The sequence below is a fragment of the Phyllopteryx taeniolatus genome, chromosome 8, assembly GCF_024500385.1.
Source record: "Phyllopteryx taeniolatus isolate TA_2022b chromosome 8, UOR_Ptae_1.2, whole genome shotgun sequence".
NCBI classification, from domain to species: Eukaryota; Metazoa; Chordata; class Actinopteri; order Syngnathiformes; family Syngnathidae; genus Phyllopteryx; species Phyllopteryx taeniolatus.
The window spans coordinates 20161493-20184711 of NC_084509.1; the positions used below are offsets into that span (position 1 = coordinate 20161493).

The 23219-nt window shown below is 39.5% G+C and overlaps 2 protein-coding genes across 2 annotated transcripts in view; one reads left to right on the forward strand and one right to left on the reverse strand.

Moving 5' to 3' along the window:
- The first annotated feature begins 6002 nt into the window (after nt 1-6002).
- LOC133482242 (heat shock protein beta-7-like) lies at nt 6003-11593 on the forward strand. The gene is made up of 3 exons (XM_061782176.1): nt 6003-6320; nt 9026-9183; nt 10960-11593. Exons 1-3 carry the CDS (start codon nt 6074-6076, stop codon nt 11149-11151), a joined length of 597 nt encoding a protein of 198 aa, XP_061638160.1. The 5' UTR covers nt 6003-6073; the 3' UTR covers nt 11152-11593.
- A 2495-nt stretch (nt 11594-14088) lies between these two features.
- Nucleotides 14089-23219, reverse strand: part of LOC133482243 (chloride channel protein 2-like) — a 122515-nt gene continuing 113384 nt past the window's right edge. The window contains 2 exon segments of the mRNA XM_061782177.1: nt 14089-15157; nt 20008-20094. Of these exon segments, the coding sequence (XP_061638161.1) occupies nt 14963-15157; nt 20008-20094 (282 nt within the window). The 3' untranslated portion in view covers nt 14089-14962.

A 23219-nucleotide genomic window follows, 5' to 3' on the forward strand; every position in this document is an offset into this window, starting at 1 on the left:
AGTGGTTCAATCCAGGCTGTCCTGCACCTCTTAGTCTCCAACCCTGAACCGAACACGCAGCAGATGATGGACGCATGACTATGCAATGTCGCTTATGGGTCAGCGTTTTATGAGCGCAGGAAGTTTCATCAAGAACTTTATGATCATGATCTGATCATGAACGAACAATTCAATACAGAGACGGACAACCATTCGCACTCACCTTCACACTGCCACTGAGTGGGAACTGAACCAACATCGATTGCAGTCAGGCAAGCGAACCACTACACCATCATTGTCATAATCAACAGTTGCAATCACAGGACAATATACTAACATCTCCTATCCTTAATGTTACCTAGAGTCTCATTGATGGAAAAATGTAGGTGAATTGTCCAGAACACAAACTGAATCCTGGGTTTGTGTTAAAATGGTTGAAAAGAGTAAATAGCTGCAACATGAGAACAACAGTCACGAAGTTACGGAACGCTAATCTTGATGGCATATCCTCAAACCACGTACAAGGTAGGAAATGTTGAAAAGTCCCATAGCGTAAACTGCAGTAACCAAAGTGCTATATTGATAAACGCTCACAACTTGTCTAACTACTGTTGCACAATGTGATTGAAAAATGTTTTTTTTTTTTTTTTTTTTTTTTACACTAGATATATGCAGTATGTATATGGTGGCACTGTGAGCATGTTTGAAGTTGTGGACTACTAATCACTGTGGTTAAACATTGGACGTCGTCTAAGGTTGATGACAACCTTTCTTGAAACTGTGCTGTTTCAAACCTATAGACTCCATACGAGTCATTTCCACCATAAAGTTTGCTTCGATTAGCTGAGTGACATGACGACATTGTCGTTATTCAGCTATTACAGTGGCAAGGGGCGGCCGTCGGCGAGGAAAAGCATACTATCGAGGTGGACACGGTCACATAGTAGTGAGGATATTTCATTGTTCTATGACATCACGGAAGTGAGCGCACACATCCATTTGTCTGATTAAAGAGTGAGGGGATGGCAATATCACGGGAGGAGATCACTTCAAAGCACAACACACACACACACACACAAGTGGTTTGGTGGAGTACGAAATAAGACCAGGTACACACACACACGGTCTTCCCGACCAAGCATGTCAAACGCCAGACAATCTTATAGTCTTATAAGACTATCCTATAAGATTGTCCTTCAGTCTGATGTGCGTTAAGAGTGGATTGGTCCCGATTTTAGGCTCTGAAAAAGGTCGCGGCCGACAATCTTAAATAATTAACGTCTTCAGTAATGCAGAGTTGTATTTTCAATCAGTTATATTAATTTGTTTCAATGCCGGTCTGTCAAAATATGTCATTTTGTGAAACAGGTCCGTACCATAAAAAAGTTTTAGGACCGTTTGTACGCTACTGTACAAAAATGATCAATTACGTCATCGACGAAGCAACCTCAATTTAAATCACCTTAGTGTCGACGACAAAAAAATTATTCGTCGTGCAACCTCTAGTGGAAAGTAATATTATTTGTTAACCTACACTTATCAACTTCTGGCCTCACAGGTCGATTGTAATTGTGTTGGTGGCCCCTGGTGTAGCTCTATAGCGATCTGTAATAAATGGAACATTTTCCAAAAACATTTTGTCCCTCAGGTCTTTCTCCCAACTGTTCATTCCATCTGTTGTTTACCCTTAAAGGAGGTCTTGCTGTCTCTTGCCTGAGGCACCCGTTGCATACTCACCGGAGGGCAGGGACACAAAACAAGTACCTGAACAACTTTGCAAAAGTTTAACAATAATTAAATGACATTTTATTCTAGGGAAGATAGGTTGGACATCTTCTCTGAGACCTGATTACTGAAGAAACAACTGAGTAAGAGTATCAACATAATAATACTGTTCTTCTTTCATATATTTAGTGCCTCATAAGATTTCATTGCTATGGTTAGTCTTGGTTTCTTCAGAACGTTCTTTTCCAATTCAGCGTCTATTTAGATTACGACCCCAATTCCAATGAAGTTGGGACGTTGTGTTAAACATAAATAAAAACACAATACAATGATTTGCAAATCATGTTCAACCTATATTTAATTGTATACACCACAAAGACAAGATATTTAATGTTCAAACTGATGAACTTTATTGTTTTGAGCAAATAATCATTAACTTGGAATTTTAACACACGTTCCAAAAAAGCTGGGACAGGTGGCAAAAAAGACTGAGAAAGTTGAGGAATGCTCATCAAACACCTGTTTGGAACATCCCACAGGTGAACAGGCTAATTGGGAACAGGTGGGTGTCATGATAGGGTATAAAAGGAGCTTCCCTGAATTGCTCAGTCATTCACAAGCAAAGATGGGGCGAGGTTCACCTCTTTGTGAACAAGTGCATGAGAAAATAGTCTTAAAACAGTTTAAGGACAATGTTCCTCAACATACAATTGCAAGGAATTTAGGAATTTCATCATCTACGGTCCATATCATCAAAAGGTTGAGAGAATCTGAGGAAATCACTGCATGTAAGTGACAAGGCAGAAAACCAACATTGAATGCCCGTGACCTTTGATCCCCTCATACAACAAAAACAAAGGAATTGACCTTGCTGTTCCAATACTTTTGGAAGGGACTGTACCATGGAACACAATAAAAACAGTCCTCATCAAGTGGAGAAAATATGATACAACAGTGACATTACCAAGACCTGGGCATCTAAAACTAATCAGGGAGGCTACCTAGGGCTGAAAGCAACATTGAAGGAGCTGTGGGAATTTCTGGCCAAGTTTAGTATATTTGATTGTTAACAATCTCCCATCTTCTTCATACTGTATATCTGTGCTATGGGGTAGGGTGGCAAGATAGAAGCCTTATCTTACAAAGCAATGCATCCAAACCCAGCTACAATTTGCAAAAACACACCTAAAACCTCCCAAAAGCAAGTGGGAAAACGTGTTAATATTTGACAAAACCAAGGTTGTACTTTTTGGCCATAATTGAAGGTGTACGTGACACATATGCAACACTGTAGATCACCAAAAGAACACCATACCAACTGTGAAGCATGGCCGTGGCAACATAATACTTTGTGGCCATTTTTCTTTAGCTGAAACTGGGGCCATTGTCAAGGTGGGGGTAATTCTGAACAGTTCCAAATACCAGGCAGTGTTAGCACAAAACATTTAGGCTGCTTCTATACCTTCCCATTTGTTATTGGTCACACCAATGGTGGAAAAAGGAAAAAAAAGAAAAATTATTAATCTTGGTTTTATTTATTTTTTAAATGCCATTTGAACAGGGGTGTACTGCCCTCTCAATGCTCTCTCTCAATTACTAATACAACCCCAATTCCAATGAAGTTGGGACGTTGTGTTAAACATAAAAAAAACAGAATACAATGACTTGAAAATCATGTTCAACCTATATTTAATTGAATAGACCACAAAGACAAGATATGTAATGTCCAAACTGATCAACTTGATTGTTTTTAGCAAATAATCATAAACTTGGAAATTTATGGGCGGCACGGTGGCCGACTGGTTAGAGCGTCAGCCTCACAGTTCTGAGGACCCGGGTTCAATCCCCGGCCCCGCCTGTGTGGAGTTTGCATGTTCTCCCCGTGCCTGCGTGGGTTTTCTCCGGGCACTCCGGTTTCCTCCCACATCCCAAAAACATGCATGAATTGAAGACTCTAAATTGCCCGTAGGCATGACTGTGAGTGTGGATGGTTGTTTGTTCCTATGTGCCCTGCAATTGGCTGGCAACCAGTTCAGGGTGTACCCCGCCTCCTGCCCGATGACAGCTGGGATAGGCTCCAGCACGCCCGCGACCCTAGTGAGGAGAAGCGGCTCAGAAAATGGATGGATGGATGGATGGAAATTTATGGCTGCAACACGTTCCAAAAAAGCTGGGAGAGGTGGCAAAAAAGACTGAGAAAGTTGAGGAATGCTCATCAAACACCTGTTTGGAACAACCCACAGGTGAACAGGCTAATTGGGAACAGGTGGGTGCCATGATTGGATATAAAAGGAGCTTCCCTGAATTGCTCAGTCATTCAAAAGCAAAGATGGGGCGAGGTTCACCTCTTTGAGAACAAGTGCATGAGAAAATAGTCTTAAAACAGTTCAAGGACAATGTTCCTCAACATACAATTGCAAGGAATTTAGGAATTTCATCATCTACGGTCCATAATATCATCAAAAGGTTGAGAGAATCTGGGGAAATCACTGCATGTAAGTGGCAAGGCTGAAAACCAACATTGAATGCCCGTGACCTTCGATCCCCTCAGGCGGTACTGCATCAAAAACCGCATCAATGTGTAAAGGATATCACCACATGGGCTCAGGAACAGTTCAGAAAACCAATGTCAGTAAATACAGTTTGGTGCTACATCCCAAAGTGCAACTTGAAACGCTACTATGCAAAGCAAAAGCCATTTATCAACAACACCCAGAAACGCCGCCAGCTTCTCTGGGCCCGAGCTCATCGAAGTTGAACTGATGCAAAGTGGAAAAGTGTTCTGTGGTCCGACGAGTCCACATTTCAAATATATTTTTGGAAATTGTGGACGTCGTGTCCACCGGGCTAGAGGAAAAGAACCATCCGGACTGTTGTGGACGCAATGTTCAAAAGCCAGCATCTGTGATGGTATGGGACTGTGTTAGTGCCAACTTACACATCTGTGAAGGCACCATTAATGCTGAAAGCTACATACAGGTTTTGGAGAACACGTTTAACACAACGTCCCATTTTCATTGGAATTGGGGTTTCTCTTCTGTCTGATTCACCCAGTCTATTTTTAGCTTTGTCACCCCTTACCCACTTCCTCACGATTGGACACATTTCCTTTTAATACCTCCCTGAAATGCCAATTAAAACGCATCATTATTACCCCTGATAAGTCCAAATCTATCATCATGTATTTGTGGAAGAAATCTTTTTTCGTGGAAAAATCTATCCATCCAACCATTCTCCATATCATTTGGTCATGAGGGTCGTGGATAAGCTGACTTTGGGGACAAACTGGGCACCGGTCGCCAGCCCATGGGCACATATAAACAAACAACCATTCACACTCACATTCACACCTATGGACAATACAGAGTTTACAGCTCGCCGCCTTGTGGGAAAAAAAATATAAATTATTATATTATGAAAGAATTATTTAGTATTTTTAGAAACACACACATTTACAAAACCATACCCCACCTGACTGCTACTTCTGTACTTGAATAAAGACCCCCAGACACTGCATGAGGAAATACAGTATTATCATCTAATACAATTACATCTAACGCAATCCAATGCATCCATCCAGGGTTCCTTGAGCCTATCCCAGCTGATTTAGGGCGAAAGGCGGAGTCCACCTTGGACTTGTCGCTCGTCAATCACTGGGCACAAACAGAGACAACGAAAACATTCACACTCTCATTCGCAGCCTGGGATTCGAATCTAATTTGATTTCATCTCATCAAATCCAATCTGTGATCATTCTGCTCATCACTGAATAAAGTGTGACAAAGTGTCATAAAATGTAACGAATTACCAAGTTGAACATCTTTTGCAGCAATCTTAACATCACGCTGGAAAAATAATGCACATATTTAAGGTGTTTGTAGTGGTCATGGGTCTATATAACGTCTTTTGCTTTTTCAATTTTCTGATTTGGTCTGGTAATCACATTGTTTTTCCCTTCATTTATTTTCTGCCGTTCCATTAGCCAGTAAGCACAACTCAAATGTTCTTGCATTATTGATAAAGACTTGACGCTGTGGGCAGGCTCAGCCTAACGGATGATCTGACCCTTCCTTACAGCATGCTGCTATTTCTGCCCACATGCCAGAGGTATCATAGAGCCCGCTCAACGTTATCGCTACTCTGTGTGGGCTTCAATGGAAGGAGGTCTTCACTCCTTATCAGTTTGTCCGTTACATTTTTAGCACAAGCGGTCGACCGTTAGCCATCTACGTATAAATGAACAAGGCTATGGTGTGCTCCGATGACCCACAATGCACCGGGGCTTTATAAAAACACCACCCCAGTGAGAAGTCTTGTCTTTGGAGGCAAGTGAGAGTGTGTTGTCGAGAAATAACTTGTATTTGGTGCTATGGAATCACTGACTTCTTCTAGTGGCAGATCCTCCTCCTCCTACCGCTCCTCGGCCCGTTACAGCTCCTCCAGTAGTTTTCGGTCAGAGGGCTCACGGGCTGGATCATGCGACTCCCTGGAGGCACTTTTAGAGCCTTTGCTTGACTCGGCAGATTCCTCCTGCCTGTTTGGTGAAGAGGTCCACGGCGGGCCCGTTTGCCAGGCCCCCTTCGGCAGGCGCGGCAGATCCTCCTATGGACTCACTGGTAAGTCAGCTGAAGCTCACGCGTGGAATAGAACAGATTCAAATTGTCCTTTCCGATGCATTAGTGCACAGGCCTTCAATCGTTTAACAAAAGTGAAGAATAATAATAATATGATACACAGCTGAAAATGGAGTGTCACAGAACCTGTAAAATAATTACTGTATAAAGCTATTCTTATAGGCAGTATATAATGTCGTATGCGGTATGTAAGAACTTGGGATTTGGAACTGGAAGCTCTTATGTTTGGAGTTCAGCTGCAGACAAATAAAAATGGCCACTAATTTTGAAAGAGATCCAAGTCTGCTTCCTGACTACTGCCAAAGTGTCCTTGAGCAAGGCAGTGACCAGAGCTCAAAAGGTGCACCCCTATCTCTCAGATACAGTATCTGTCCTTGAACACTTGTATGTGTGCGATGTGGTTCTCTGTGTGGAGTGCAACACAAATATACAGCAAATTTGAAGTAGAATTTCCCCTTAAGGGATTATAATGTGTGTAGTCAATTAAACATTTAATTATAATAACACTACTGATTACAGGGAGAATCATATTTTTAAGAGTCTTCAAGCCAATCCATAAATGTCAAGTTTTTTTTGTATTATTATTATTTTTTTGTGAGATGATTTCATCATCAAAAAGTTGCATAAAAAGGGAAAATAAAACCAGACCCAGAACCAGTCATCAGAAAGAAACAGTGGGAGGAGTATAAGAATGAGTAATGACCCAGAATGTTTGGGATTGGGAGCAAAAGGCTGCAGACCTCATCAACCAGGCCTCCTAAAGAGCTAAAGGAGAACACAAAGGCAGGGGGAACTGCAACGGGTACAGTATAAAACCCAGATTGAAACCAAGATGCTGCTAACAACATGACGTCGAGGGTTTAAATGACAGTTTATGAAATGATACACAGTGACTTTAGCCACCCCGATTGAACATTTTTAAGAAAGAAATCTGCCAGTCACAATTCAAGTTGCTGAGATGTCACAGTCTCTCACAGGGCTCACTTCGAAGGGCAACAAACTCAATCTTGAAATGACGGCAGGGTCTGTGAAATGTAATATTTTCCATTAAGCCGACAATTGTGAGCGCTACATCGACAGCTGCGTATCGCCAAAAGCTGAAGATGGTGGTGTCAGCATCATTTTTCCCAAACAAAAGCTGAAACAAGGGCCTTAGTCAAGGTGGTGGGAATTCTGAACAGCTTGAAATAACAGTTAGCGTTGCGACGAAACCTTCAGGCTTCTGCTAGAAAGAAAAAAATGTCAGATAAAAGACATAAAATAATAGAACAGAAGAGATTTATTTGGGGTTAATAAGAGCCACTTTAAATGCCGGCAGGTGTGAGCTGTCACCCACGTAACGTTTGTTTTTTTTATTTCGATTGAGTTGTACCGTTGATAGGTCACAATGGTTTTTCAAAAGTTTTGAAAAGATTTATTTTGGATTCGTTTTTGTTCATATCAAATTACTGGAATTTGAACAGGGCTGTGTCAGCATTTTGGATCCGCTGTTTGATTTGTTTGCACTTTTCAGCAATGGTGGCTCCAGTATCATTTCCAACAGATACATAACAATGCATATTTGGTGTAGAATAAAGTACAGTAATTATATGAGGCATTATAAATTAATGCTTTACCAGTGCTCCAACCCCTTCACATTTAAAAAAAAAAATCATTGCCCCTGCCATTTGAACTACCTTAGTAACTGGTGTTTTGGTCTACATCAGTGGTGTCCAAAGTTTTCCTTCCCAGGGCCACGCACAGAAAAATTGCAGGATGCAAGGGTCACTTACAAAGATATGCTACAAAATTATATTAAATACATTTATTCATTCATTTGTGAGCCTGTCGCGACATATTAGGCAGAGCAGGTTATGCGTGTAAGTCCACGAGCAGCAAACCCAAACCTTAAGTAGGACTCCCAATATTGTCTCTTATAGACAGCTTTCTTATTCTTGGAAGCTTCTTCTTTGTCATTATTTGGCGTGTTGCTCTTTTCGAAGAAGCTCTCCAAACATTTTTGTTTTTATTCATTTTTACTTGCTTGTGGGCTTTTTCCCGTACGTGACTGAGATGAACTTGATGACAGAGGTGTGGGCGGATGTACCTTATATATAAAATAAAACTTCTTTCAGACTTTGATGACGAATAAAACATGTTTTGTTCAGTTGGTCTGCGCAGTCTGGAACCAAATGGCCTGCAGCCTGGAACCAGTCCGCAGTCCGGTGGTTGGGGACCCCTGCTGTAATCATCACAGGCAGAATCACATTTCCACATTCGGAACCAAAACAAAAGCAATTTGTACTAAGCCCACATTGACACAGAGCAGAGTGTAGAGCAAACAAACCTTGATTCATACTATTTGCTGCTGCTGTAACTGAATTTACACACACATATATCTGTATATAATGCATTTTTGGACTATTATTATTAGTGGCAATAGTCAGCACTGTCGCCGAGGCACGTCTTACTGAATGTGTGATTGGTGAAAAACAAGGAAGCGAGAAATTGTCGTTCCTCTCTTCTCCTGCCTTGCCACCCAGTGTAAAACAGTAAAATACAAGCAAACGAAATGGGCCATGTCAAATGATAATTGACCTATATGTTGCGGGAGCTAAAAACCAGCCAGCGGGCCACAAACGGCCCCCGGTACGTAGTTTGCACTCTTTATATGCTTTTTGCATCTGCTGTCTGCTTATATGTTACAGCTCCAGTGGGTGGCGCTGTTCCTATTTGTCAGACCGGTGCTGGAGGTGTGCAGTGTGTCGGAGATGGCTACTATATGTCCGCTGATGTCAGCCAGTTTGAGCCACATGATGTTGTGGTAATGGCGTATAACCACCATGTCGTCATTCACGCTGAGAAGGTGTGTGTTCTAAAACAATCATTTAGTGTTCAAAAATAAATAAATAAATCTGACTGCAATTAATCAAGTATTCACTGAATACCCGTTAGCTGTGTTTGCTGTGCTGGCTGAGTTGAGCACGCAACGTGCCAGAATTATCATCAAACAAATGTAAATATTAGACAAATATAACACAAGTGAACTTAAAATGCTGTTTTTAAATGGTGATTTCATTTATTTAAGGGGAAAAAAATTTTCAGTTACCTGGCCCTGTGTGAAAAAGTAATTACCCCCCTTGTTAAATCATGAAATCAATGTGGCTAATAACAATTTTTACTTTATTTTCACTGATCACACCCAAGCCTGATTACCTCCAGACTTGTTCAATCAAGAAATCACTTAAAACAGAATCAGAAGTCGGACAAAAGATCATAAAAAACTGCAACAAAATGACACAATCCAAAGAAATTCCAGAACAACTCTGACTCTGGAACGGGTTACAAAAGCCATTTCTAAAGCGTTAGGATTACAGTGAACTGTAGGGAGAGCCATTATCCTTACATGGATAAAACATGGGTAATGGTGAACCTTCCCAGGAGTGGCCGGCCTACAAAGATTACCCCAAGAGAACAGCAATGACTCATCACATCTGACTGATTCCCAAGAGTTTTGGGAGACTATTATATGGACTGACGAGATGAAAGTTGAACTTTTTGGAAGGCGTGTGTCTTGTTACATCTGGTGTAAATGCAGCACAGAATTTCAGAAAAAGAACATCATACCACATACACATTTAATTTTATTTTAATGGGATTGAAATTAAACTGTCAAGCATTTCAGAAAAGCATTACCATCAAACGAAACATAACCATAAAGGAATTAATGATAGTTGTACACTCATCAGTCCAATTAAAAAAAAAAACATTTTACAAATTGTGCCAGGGTATGTAAACTTAGGAGCACAACTTTACAAATATGCAGTCATATGTACCCCCTGTCATATTGTAATAAAGGTGTAGGCTACATCTTTTTCATAACCTCTAGGTGGCGGTGGTATATTGGAATGAAAGTGTACACCTTTCTCATAACTTCTAGATGGCAGCATACATTTATAAAATGTGAATGTTCCCCCCCCCCCCCGTTTAACCCTATACCTGTGTATAATGCACACTATTGGCTTTTGACTATTTTTTGGGAAAAATAAAAAGTGTATTTTACACTAGAAATCACGATACCCAAAAAAATTACCAAAAATTACCCATACTCTCCAACTCCGGCTGATCGTTATCGGTACCTTCTCGGTTATTGTGGGGGGAGGGGTGAATATATTAATATGAACCCAGAGAACTTTGTAAACATGTTAAAACGACCTAAACTGTCTGTAACACGGGGGAAAAAAAGAGAAAAGGAGGGAAAACAGGAGAAAGACAATTAAAGTTGCTATGACTTATTTTGTTTGTACCATAGGCCGCAGCGAGTTAGTCGCTTGATTTGTTTGTCAGTAAAGAACAGTACAGAGAAATGAAAGAAATTAAGAACTATTTTTGGATATATTTTAAATTCGAGGACATGTTTTCATCTGAGGAAAATAGCAAAAACAAATTTTTTTATTTGAATCCTTTTGTAAGCATTCAGGATGTGAATTGCCAGAGCACCCTGATCATAGAGCATATTTTACTGTACTTAGTTGGTATATTGATTTTAGTTTAATAGCTATACACTCACGAAGATCTTTCATTATGCTGCAATTTCAGTTTTGAGAAAAATGTATGTATTTTTTTTCTTTGTGTCCTTCAGGTCACGGAAGATGGAAGCGTCAGTGACACATTCACACAGAAATCCGTGTTTCCCAAGGACATGAACCCCCTTTCTGTCTGTGGGACCTTTAACCGTGATGGTATCCTGGTTGTGAGTGTCTGCCGGATCAACCCTACAGATGGAAAGGAGCCTCTGGCTGTCCCTGCGTACCGCAGCGAAGCTCACCTTTGACAATCGACTCAAAATTCTGCCTCGATCTCAGCTTCTGTCATGTTGAGGGAATATTACTTTTTTTTTAATACTTAGTCTTGTTAATTACGCTTCTGATAAGTTATTGGTGGATGACTCATGGCCACCTCAATTACTTGCCACTATATATATTGTACTTACTATGAACGTGAGCTTTACTGCAGTGTTAACATTTGCAGCGCATTGTTTTTTTTAAATGAATGATTGTTCAGTGGAATAGCTACGTCATTAATGGCGGATCAGCATTTCTTTTGTATAAAAATAAGAGCTGTAACTTTTTCTTTAACTATCCAAGACAGGCTTTACTTTGAGATTGATGTACTATTTCATCTATTAAAAAAAGTGACTGAATTAATCATTTTTGCCAAACATTGATTTGTATTTTGTTTCTCTGATTAAACAAATGTATTAGGTTATGCTTTGATCAGTTGGTTGATTGGTGAGGATAATAGCAAAACCAATGAAACTTTGTTAAGGTGTGGCTAAAGGCCCAAAGAAGAATCCATTTACATTTTGGTGAGAATACAGATAAAGGTGTGAATTGATGAATTTATTTTGACTGTTACAGTCTGCTTGCATTGGGGACAGTGATGCAGCAGATCGAGTAGAAGGAGCTGTGGTGAAACCAGTAAGCAGTGTGCCTTATTGGTAAAAAAAAGGCATTGGGACACAATGATTACGTGTTAAAATGTCATTTATTCATCCCTCAAATACAAAACCCTTCTTTTGGGGGGGGGGGGGGGGGGGGGGGGGGGGGGGTATTTTTCATTGCGAAAAATACCTCTGCAAGATTGCCCTCAAAAAACTGCTATAATGGACAAAAATCTTGGGAAAGATCGCTTCATCAACTATCACAGATACGCTCCAAAAACTTGTCCAAAGCATTCCCAGTGGAGTGGAGGGTGGTACAGCTGCGAAGAGATGAAGGCATCAACATATTTTGTCCATATGGTGTATTTGTACATGCAATGTACTTGAAAGTTAAAAACACTTCTCATATATATGTAGATTTTTGTGATATTGTTACTGCTATTATTAAAGGTTCGGGGAAACCCTCTCCTTCCAATAGTCAAACTTTGTCACAAGCTTGCGTGTTGCTCACTTCCAATATACATTCATTTTTTTTTTTACACTTCAAAGGTTTTCTTTATAAAAATAAGGTTATCTTGGCATTCATGTCATTGATCAAAATAGGGTTACGTGAGATGAACAACAGTTATTGCACAAGTTGATTATCTACATGTAGATCATCCATAAGAAATGGAAACAATAACAAAAACAATCTAGACTGACTATGATTACTCCAGACTAATAAATACACCTCTACCTTCGTCTGTGTGGTCACCGATTAAATGAAAAGTTGTTGAATGTTCATGAGGATAAGGCTGACAAAGCACAGCGCACTGCAAAAATGCAAATTGTACTGAGTGAATTTATCTTATTTCTAGTGAAAACATCTCACCATACTTATTTTAAGACAGGTTTTCCTTTTTTGAAAAATTTCAACCGGACAAAAACATTTGTCCTAAGATACAAGATCTTATTTTAAGAATATTTTCAGGTCAGTTTATATTTTTTCCATTGACATGTTTTTTCATTTAAAATGAACCATTTTGTCCCTAAAATAACTCGGAAAAAATCTGCCAATGTAAATCGTATGAGTTGACTTAAGATCTTATATCTTTAAACAAGTATTTTTTGTCTTACTGAAAATTTCTGTCCTAAAATAAGTAAAGCAAGATGCTTTCACTTGAAATAAGATCAATTCACTCGGAAAGATTTGCATTTTTGCAGTGTTTGACGCAATGAATGGCACAAAAAAAAAAAAAAAAAAAAAAAAACTCAAAGAAAGCCTGCATGTAAGACACTGGCTGCTATGGCTATTTCCGCAACCTTTGGAGAAGTCTCCCCACCTGTGAAGTACCTCATCTACATGTGTATAACTCCTCGACCACATCCACAGTTAACTACTGAGGTGAAGAGCACCAACATCCAAACCCACCCACGGACGCACACGCATACGTGCACACACACGCGCACACAGACACACAACCACACGCCATGCTGGTCCCTTTGACAACAGCTTCTCTTGGCATGATGAATATTAAACAATAGCGTGTTGGGCTGACACCACGTTGGCCCCATTTGTTCGACCACAACAGGTATTTTTGTGCAGAAAAACTTGAAATGTTTCAGACAGTACATCAGAATATTAAAATAATTATCTACAATTTAATATAAAAGTTCCCAAATCACGTAGAGAATAGTCAAATATTAAGGATTGGTTAAGACAAATTATGATTTTATATTACAGTAAAATTGCGATATCAAAATGTTATTAACCACAAACACCCGCCTCCTTTAAAAAAAAAAAAAAAAAAAAAAGAAGAATCTGACTCGAAATGAAGTTGATTGGATGGATGGAGTACGCCAATCAAATATGTACATTTTATCTCATACAAATCCACGCTGATGGTGTTTTGCCTTTAGTGGCCACCATGAATACAACCAGTTGTAATGGCAATTATGTAGGTATGAGCGTGTATTGTTGACACCCAAAGCATAGTTAACATTTTTGTGGGTCGTAGTGGACGTCATTCCCATAGAGGAGAGGGAAGACAAATCAGTGTTTTCTTCCCATTTAGCCCACATTAAATCTTAAATACACATTACTTATAGTCCTTCGTGTCAGAAATCATGCTGCCATTAAAACAACGATGGTCAAATTTCACCTGTCAACTTTGCTGCTGATAGCTGGACCAGTAATTCAGTGGCAATGAAAAGTTTTTTTTTTTTTTATAAAGATGAACTTACAAAATCAAAATCTTTCTATTGATTTCATTTAGTGTTTCAACTTTGATTGCATCCAGTGAGTTGGTTCACGTATTATATACTGTAGCTTGGGAGGGGGGGGGGGGGGGGGGGGGGGGGGGCTCGAATAGTAATGGACATTAGCTAATATCGTGATCAAAGACTGATTGATAAGGAGGCCGAGAGCAGCTGGTTGGGTAACGATAGGTTCAATCTTACTGCCGTCCATTTGTTTCCTGTTACTCGTTCTCTCCCTCCCTTGCTCACTTCCTTCCATTACCGTCCTCTCAACCTTCGCTGATCGGTAAGAGCTATATTTCGATTAGCAGAAAACCTTTAGAGCATTACTGCAGTCATGTTTGTGTGTACCATATGTCCGTGGCGACTCACAGGAAAGGAGTGTACATTAGTCAACTTGGGCATGACTGCTTGCGTCGTTCATAATCTTGTAGTGTTGAGAACGCCAACGATTCACCTTTCCAGTGTGAAAACTAGTGCCATTAAGAAAAAGTAGTGCGAGACAATAAAAAAAAAAAAATAAATACAGTATCTCTGCCTCCCTAATCAAACATGCATACAGTATCAGCTATGCTTTCATACTTACAGTACCCATAGTGGAAAACCAAATGGAAGACTGGGTCACTATTATCAGGACAATACGAGATACATGAACTAATCAATGTTTGCATGAGAACATCCCTTATTTTTTTTTTTTTTTTTTTAAAAGACTTGACCACGAGTGGCTGGTACTGAGCAGGGCACAAGTTGTGATGTATTCTGCTCCCCTGTGGAGTGTCTGGAATGGAGCTTGCGAGTTTCCTGTAGAATTTATGGCAACAGTGCAGGAGGATGAAAGAAGAAAAGATTGGCGGAGCAGCAGAACTCTTTCCACTATTAAGTATTGATCCGAAGCCCAAAGGAATTTGGGAATTACGGCCCTCAGCAAGTCCCCCTTTGACGCTTCCTCCACCTATTTCAGGCATCACTGGGACTTTTCGTCGGACTCCGATGGGGTGTGTTCGCCGGGCAGCGACATGCTCTTTTGGCGATCCCACAGCTTGTGGAGCTCCGTGGCCTCATTCTCGCTGCTGCTGGTGCCGCTGTCCCGGAAGCTAGCCAGAGGTGGACGCACCTTCACGCCTTTCACCGTCACAGAACCCTCGATTGCTTTGCGAAGCTGGACGCACACAAAACAGACAGAGGTCGAGTCAAGTTCTTTTGGGTACTTGCTAAGACGTCCGAGATCTGATGTTGATCACAAATTTAACCCTCAGGCCTTGTTTGATTTTACTACCCTTTCAGTTGACGCATGGCCATCTTTTTTATTGCTTGTTTTACAGCATCAAGTTTTTAACTAACATCAGTTCTTGTCATTAGTATATAACGTTCATTCATTTTTTAACCCTTCAAAATCCATGTTGTTTGCATAATGTACAGGTTGTTAAAAAGCTGAATTAAAAATGGATCCTTTTATATATTCTTAGTACAACATTTGTTCTTATGTTACTAATAGTACAGTCTCTCTACAGCCAGCAGAGAGCACTTCCACTTTCATTCATTCATCCATTTTCCACACCCCTTATCCTCACTAGGGTCACGGGCGTGCTGGAGCCTATCCCAGCCTACAGGTACACCCTGAACTGGTCGCCAGCCAATCGCAGGGCACATATATACAAACAACCATTCGCACTCGCATTCATAAATTCACATTCAATTTAGTCTTCAATTAACCTACCATCCATGTTTTTGGAATGTGGGAGGAAACTGGAGCACCCGGAGAAAACCCACGCAAGCACGGGGAGAACATGCAAACTCCACACAGGCGAGGCTGGATTTGAACCCAGGTCCTCAGAACTGTGAGGCAGATGTGCTAACCAGTCGCTCATTGTGCCGCCCGCACTTCCACTTCTTAAATTAAAATGTACCGGTAATTCTTTTGCATGGTCAACAGAGGGTATCTCCACTTCCGAAAATAAAAGAGTTGTTCCACTGGTGTGCCTTAAGTAGTACTTAAAAATAAATAAATACTTTGCTATGCCCAAGTGTTCACTTTTCATAAAAGGTACCTTTCATATTATAAGGCACTGTAACATTATGCACAATTTGAACAACAGTGGGCTTAAATATGGGATAATTAAAAGTACTAAAATAATGATTCGATTCAAATGTACATACAAGTTAAAGAAAAATTGTACCGAGATAAAAGTTGAAAAACAAACAGTTCATTAAAGATTAAATGCAAATGTATTGTGCTCAAAAGTTAAACACAACTGAACTGTATCGGCAGTGATTATATCATGTACCACCAGAGGGAGCCTCAGTACCACTAGTATCACACTTTGAAAATCACTGCCGTAAGCCATTAAACGTCTATTTAGAAAACTAAGACTATTACATGAAAGCAATTTTCCCTTGTCCAAAAAGTAATAGTAATCCGGTAGAAAAAGAAATTCAAGTGCTGAAATTACACGCATTTTACAAAAAAATTAGTTTATCAGTTTCAATTAACCCAAAGAGGCCACAAGAGTGAAAGGGTACAGCTTGATGTTAATAGTATACTACTAATATATTTAAAGGGCTGAAGTTGGGAATGATCAAATCAGACAAAAATTCACACCTTTGCCAAGTTTCATTACATTTGTAGAAACACACCTAAGATGGTTCAAAAAAGGAAGCAAGGTGGTCACAAATGGCGAGCTGAGAGCTCAAAGGGTTCTTACCAATTTTATTTTGGACATTATTATGCTGTATTGCACATAGTTTTGGCTTCAGGATCATGTGCTAGTCGATAGTCGGATTGAAAGGTCCTATTATACACCGGAATGTCTCCCCTCAAAGAGCTCATAGGGGGATCAGGATTAGAGTGCAGCTTGTGCTACAAAATAAGGAAAATAACTTCAGGATGACTTTGACTTTTGATGCTGTCTGCTGAAGATATATGACAGAAATAAAGAAGATGGAAAAAACAGAAGAAGAAACATCTGCACTGCTAACGCTTAGCAGATAGAAGATTGTCAAACACATTGTGTCCCAAATGCTATCAAAGAACATAGTTAAGGTTCAGTCTCAAAAATGCCTACCAAAAATAAAACAAGTGAAAGAGATGATGCTATATTAGCATTTACATGTACAGGTTAACTGCCCCAACGAGTTATGATCGTCAATTCTTTTACGCTTTGTTTTGTGAGTGAAAACCAACAAAGCTCGAAATTGTTATTTTTTTTTTCGAGGAGCAGTTTTGCTAATCATTCCTTCATTTGAGAAGGAACTTCCAAATTTTGAGGGTTGAGGGTTGTAATAAACAATAGAAAGGTGACAATATAATGGGTGAGGTGAATGTCGGGCTGCAGCTCACAAATATTTTAGTCCTCACGTATGCTACTGAAAATGTTATCGAACAATAGAGTATTTGGATGAACTATATTTTTGCTTTTGTGAAAGAGCAATTCTGAATACAAAAACCTGTCACTTAATAATGTATAATAATTGGTTTCCTTTTTTAAAATATAATCAACAGTTTGTATTTCTTAAATTCACAATGTGCATAAAAGGCATTATTATTATTATTATATTAATATTATTATTCTTTGGTCCTGTTCAGCTGTTAGGTCAAGCAGAATGGAGGCTCTGTATCCCTTTTATGCCGGAACAGTTTTACTGTGTCACAGTGGAGTTTTTATGTTGCCGCTATGGTTTCTTAGTATTATAATGGATATTTATTGAGAATCAGAGTCGATCAGTCGAACAGAACAAAGTTTGTAGACGGGAGTGAGAAAAGAAGACAAAAGACAAAGCACTAACTGTAAAAATGATGAGAAAAGTAAATAATTACATATCTAGAACAATGACACATTAGATATGAGTGTTGCATGGGGCTGTAGTGCTACACCCTGTGATAGGACAAGGACAGGAGAAGAAGCATGCAGGACAAGGGTCGTGAACCCAGCTGTAGAACTGACGTGCGGTGGGAGTTACTATGTAAATTATAAACGTCTATAGGACGAGAGTGTGAGTGAGGGGATACCCAAGCAATTTGCATATTCATGAGTTATTTGTTGCAATAAGTGAGTGGCCCCACACCCAGTGAAAAAGTCCCAGGGGCGTGTGCCCCTTAATGGCACACATCAAAATACAAATACTACAGTGTGTGTGTCACTTTCGACTTGATTATACTTTATAAAGTTTCTTTCTTTACATTCTCTTTAATTATCTTTAATAAAATAGGTGCTATTTTTCTTTCATAAAAATGTAAAAACAATGAATGGTATTTCAATTAATTTTCAATGAAGAAAATGTATTTGATACAAAAGTAAATTGAGTTACAACCATCAGTCATGAAAGGAATTAAACTAGTAAGTCAAGGTACCACTGTACTTACTCCACCAACAGGAGAATGTCTTTTTTTCCTGCTTTTTATAGAGAATGGCTGGCTGGGTATTTGTGTCCATACTTCTGTCTGCATTTAATTCAATTTTGGCATCAGCTTGCTTCATTATATTGTGTCATCTGAAAAGGTTTTATGTGCAATGTCATGTTCTTGATTTGTCTGATTACATTTGTTGTTTACCTTCATGTGACTTTTGCCATTGAGAGACTTGTTTTTTCCTGCGTCAACCTTATAATTCTGTCTCTGTGACCAGCTGCTTCTACCATTCCCTATTCCCTCCACTCAACTGACTTCAGGTTGCATACGCAAAGGCTTACATACCTGATGAGCCAACTAAATAAATATTTAATCCACTCCTGCTTTCCTCAATTCATAATCGCGCAGTAATCGTCATCCACACTTTATTCATCTCATATTTAGTCTTCTGCAACTCTTTCCACATGGTCCTCGCAATATGCTTCTCTCATCTTTCGAAAGTTTGAAAAATCCCCCCCCCCAATATAGTTACTTTTTAAATTGCACTTATTGGCTTGTGAAGCACTTCCCTTTGTTAATTTCCTGGGACATTTTCAATCTCCCTTGTTGTATTATATTTTACACTGTGCATAAAATGGAGGAAATAATTATTTGATCCCTCACTGAATTTTTAAGGTCACCAACTGACAAGGACATGATTGGTCAAAAATTTTAATGGTAGGTTTACGTGTATGTTAACAGTGAGAAACAGAATATCTAAAAGAAAAGGCTTTTGTTTGATTAATGTTTGAATGTAATGGTTCAGTCATTTCTGAGCTCTGAAAGAATCATTGATCCACTTCAAATTTGGTTATAAAAAGGTGATTCAGTCCGGTAAATGGTAAAACACTGAGACATCGAGAGCTCAAGGAAATTTATGTCTGCATTAAAGCACTTCATGATGATATTTCTGTTTTCTTGATTTTTTGGACAGGTAGCTTAATACATTTGTTAGACACTCAATGTATTGTCTTGAATGTCTGTGAAGCACTTGGAACTTGTTTGTTTTGCTAAAAGTGATCTACTACAAATTATGGATCCCCAATATACACTACTGGCGGTCTTGCATTTTACAGATAACAACCAATCAGCATGTCTCAATTCAATTCTGAGCACAGTTATGAGCACATGAACAAAACCATCGCTCCACATCCATATAGACCAGTGAGCCAGGCAGGGAGAGCCTGGGCTTTATCTGCTTTCCATGGGCTATTGTCTGCTGGTGCAATGCAGAACAAAAACACCTAAATGTCGGGGAAAAATTGCGCTGCACTTAGGAACAATTCTCTTGTCACTTTCTGGCCACTTCACAAAGAGTGGGAGTCGAGGGGGCGGGATTTGTTGGTGAGGCAGATAGAGAGGGAGGGTGTGTCGACTGACAGAAAATGGACATCTAAAGGAGATGGCAGTATCAAGCAGCCTTCTGTTTGTCACTTCACATAAGTAGAGGGAGGAGTCCATCATTTTGACTGAAGTGTATGCGTGCGTGCCTGTAATTTTGCAATTATGAAGCCCGTGCAGATTCTGCTGGTAAGTGATGGCAGTCCCAACTTTTAGCACAAAGGAAGTTGAAATTCGATGAAATAACTGACGTGCAAGTCTCTAAAAAGCAACAATGTTCTTACCTCTTTCAGGGAAACGACCCCAATGAGACGCCCAATACTCGTGACATAGGCGTGGTCGAGGCCCAGCAGGGAAAAGATGGTGTGGGTCTGAAAGGACAACAGAACCAGAGATGAGAAATGCACCAAATGGACATAGCACGCCTGCTTAGATAAAATCACCAATTTTTTTGCTTTTTAAAAAAAATGTATAACGCACAGATGACAGCATTGTCTGAAATGATTCTTGTTCGCAAAGAGCTGCAGAGGAGACTGAAAACACTTCAGGATACATGCCAGATGAGCCACCTGTTTGTCCTTTGCTTGTCCATTTTTAGTTAAAGAAGCTCACGAGTAAACAGTCCTATCTTAAAAACAAAAACATCTGCATCCATGATGGAGCCATTCAAATAAATGCTCAGCAAAATTGGATCACTTCAGTGTGAAAACAGGGACACTGATCGTGTTTCATGTCGCTTGTTACATGCAGTTACAGTATACGAGGCAATTTAAAGACCGAGACAGTTCTTTGCCAAAAGGAAGATATGTTTATACTAAGAGCAGCCACAACTCAGGCAAAGGTTATTGTTAAAATCATCGGCATGCAAGGTAGTAAGAAGATCAAATAATTAATTCAAAGAAGAATATATATTGACAGAAAGAAAGAAAGAAAGAAAGAAAAAGAAAGAACTACTGTATGCACGCCAATAATTTGTTAAAATGTTTTTGGGTGAATCTAAATTAGTATTCAAGCATTGTTAATGTGGGAAAGACTGCACCTGGGCAATATAAACAGCCAAATAGCTTCTCCCTTGTCTTTATAATGCTTACCAAACATCTGCATTATAGAAAACGTCTGGTAAGAGGAAAAGCAACAGCTAATTTTCAATGTTTGAAACACCCTCAAACTGTACAACGGATACACTGCTGTAAACTGGTAGTCAAAATGCGGGACCATAGAAATAACACTTTCAGATTTAACATAATAAAATAACGGGGGTGTAAAGTAGTCTTTTAAAAATAAATGATTTGCAGCAAAATGTAAGCTAAACAATTGAACAACAATGACACATGCTGTCATTGTTTTCAGAGCAGTCAACAGACTGTTTACACAACACTGTTTTTCACTTCCAAACTCTCCGACTTATTAGTGCTACATTTGCTGAAGCAAATATTTTGCTTTCCCACATGGATCATTAAAGTTGCATTTAATGGTCTCCTCACTGCAGGTTCCTGCATGCATCCGGCTAAAAGCAATTGAGAGCACAAGGTAAAAAAACTTTACTGGCAGATCAGATAGGTTGCTGGTCTGATGCTGTTCGTTCCAGATCTTTTTAGTGCTTAATTGCACTCTCTGTTGAACTGGAGGAGGCATTTGGGGATACTTGAGTTCGTTCCCACTGTGTTGTTAAGTAAATGGCAGCTGTGGTTGTTGCTTTCAAGCCTGAGCCAAGCATATGTAACTGGTGTTCCATTAGAGGATATACTGTACTTTCATTCATCAATGAAAATCATTCACATGGATTTTGTATTTTGGGGGCAGCAGTAGCTCAGTCTGTAACAAAAGGCACTGCATGTTGAAAGGTCGCAATAATACTACAAGGAATGAAAATACAGAAATTGGGGCTGCTTGTTGGAGAAATGCTAATGTGTAATTCCCGAGAACTGTCAAGGTGCTTTTTCGAAAGGCACAAAACACCCAAAATGTTCAGAGCCAGCCCTTCTGTCCCTTGCCTATTTGAAAATGAAAAGGGATTTTTATTGTCACATGTACAATTTGTTCTCTGCATGTCACCCATCTCTGAGAAAGCCTGTGTGGCCACAATGGCGCACCTAGGGACCAGATCCAGATGTAAATGTAAATTGGTTCTTTGTTTGATGTAACGTCTACGACAAAAATACATGTTGTATACAACAAAGTCAGAATGGATTATTTTTACAAAATTTTCTCCATGCAAAAAAAGATTAATGTAGTTTTGGCCTCTTTTTTAAGCCAACATGGGAAGGTTGAAAAAAATTACACAGCTGTCATTTCTGTGTAAGCAATGAAAATGATTGTCTGTAGAAATATTCTTCATGCGTTAAGTGGTCAGTGTAGTCCTAGGCAAGTATTTCGAAACCAAAACAACAGTGATACGTAATAGGGCTGTTGCTGCATTTGTGTTGGTCAACATGATGAATATGACAACAAACCAGCTGGCAATTTACTGCACTGTGATTGCAACCTTCAGAGATTTATACACTGATCAAAAAGCCGCTAATTTTCAGGCTTCAATAAACCTACCGAAAGCAGTCAGGTTTGTATACAAAATTGTGACCTGTATGATATGTAACTGACATACGACTTTTCAAAGTTACAAACGTCCAGTGCTGGGGAGTAACTTGTTACATGTAACAAGATTATGTAATTTAATTACAGAATTTATGTAATTGAGATTCACGACACTACACTACTAATAACTAATTTAAAGTTGCTTTTGGAAATTTCCATTACAAATTTAGTTACTTTGGAAAAATAGCCACAAAAACGGAGATTTCTTTTCACATCACTTCCTCCTTCTAAAAGCTGACACTTGTGATTGGCTCTCTCTGTTCATGTGGCATTCTGCCGTAGTCTCAAACATGACATATTCCACCTTGTGGCGCAATATATTAATTAGTTTGTCTGAGACTTTGAAAAGGTTCGACTCATAGTTACACTTTTGAACACACAAAAGAAGAACGGGCCTTTATCACAAATAAATGCGTAGCAATGTTCCCACTCTCCACACAAGTTGAGCATATATGCAAAGTTATTGTCAAATTCATGACACAGAGTATTCAGACCCTTTGCTGTGACACATATATTTAACTCGGGTACTGTCCATTTCTTCTGATCCTCCTTGAGATGGTTCTACACCTTCATTTGAGTCCAGTTGTGTTTGATTATACTAATTGGACTTTGATTAAGAAAGCCACACACCTGTCTCTATAAGACCTTACAGCTCACAGTGCATGTCAGAGCAAATGAGAATAGTGAGGTCAACGGATCTGCCTTAAGAGCTCAGGGACAGAATTGTGGCAAGGCACAGATCTAGCCAAGGTTGCAAAAACATTTCTGCTGCACTTAAGGTTCCTACGAGCACAGTGGCCTCCATAATCCTTAAATGGAAGACGTTCGGGATGACCAGAACCCTTCCTAGAACTGGCCATCCGCCCAAACTAATCGGGGGAGAGGAGCCTTGGTGAGAGAGGTA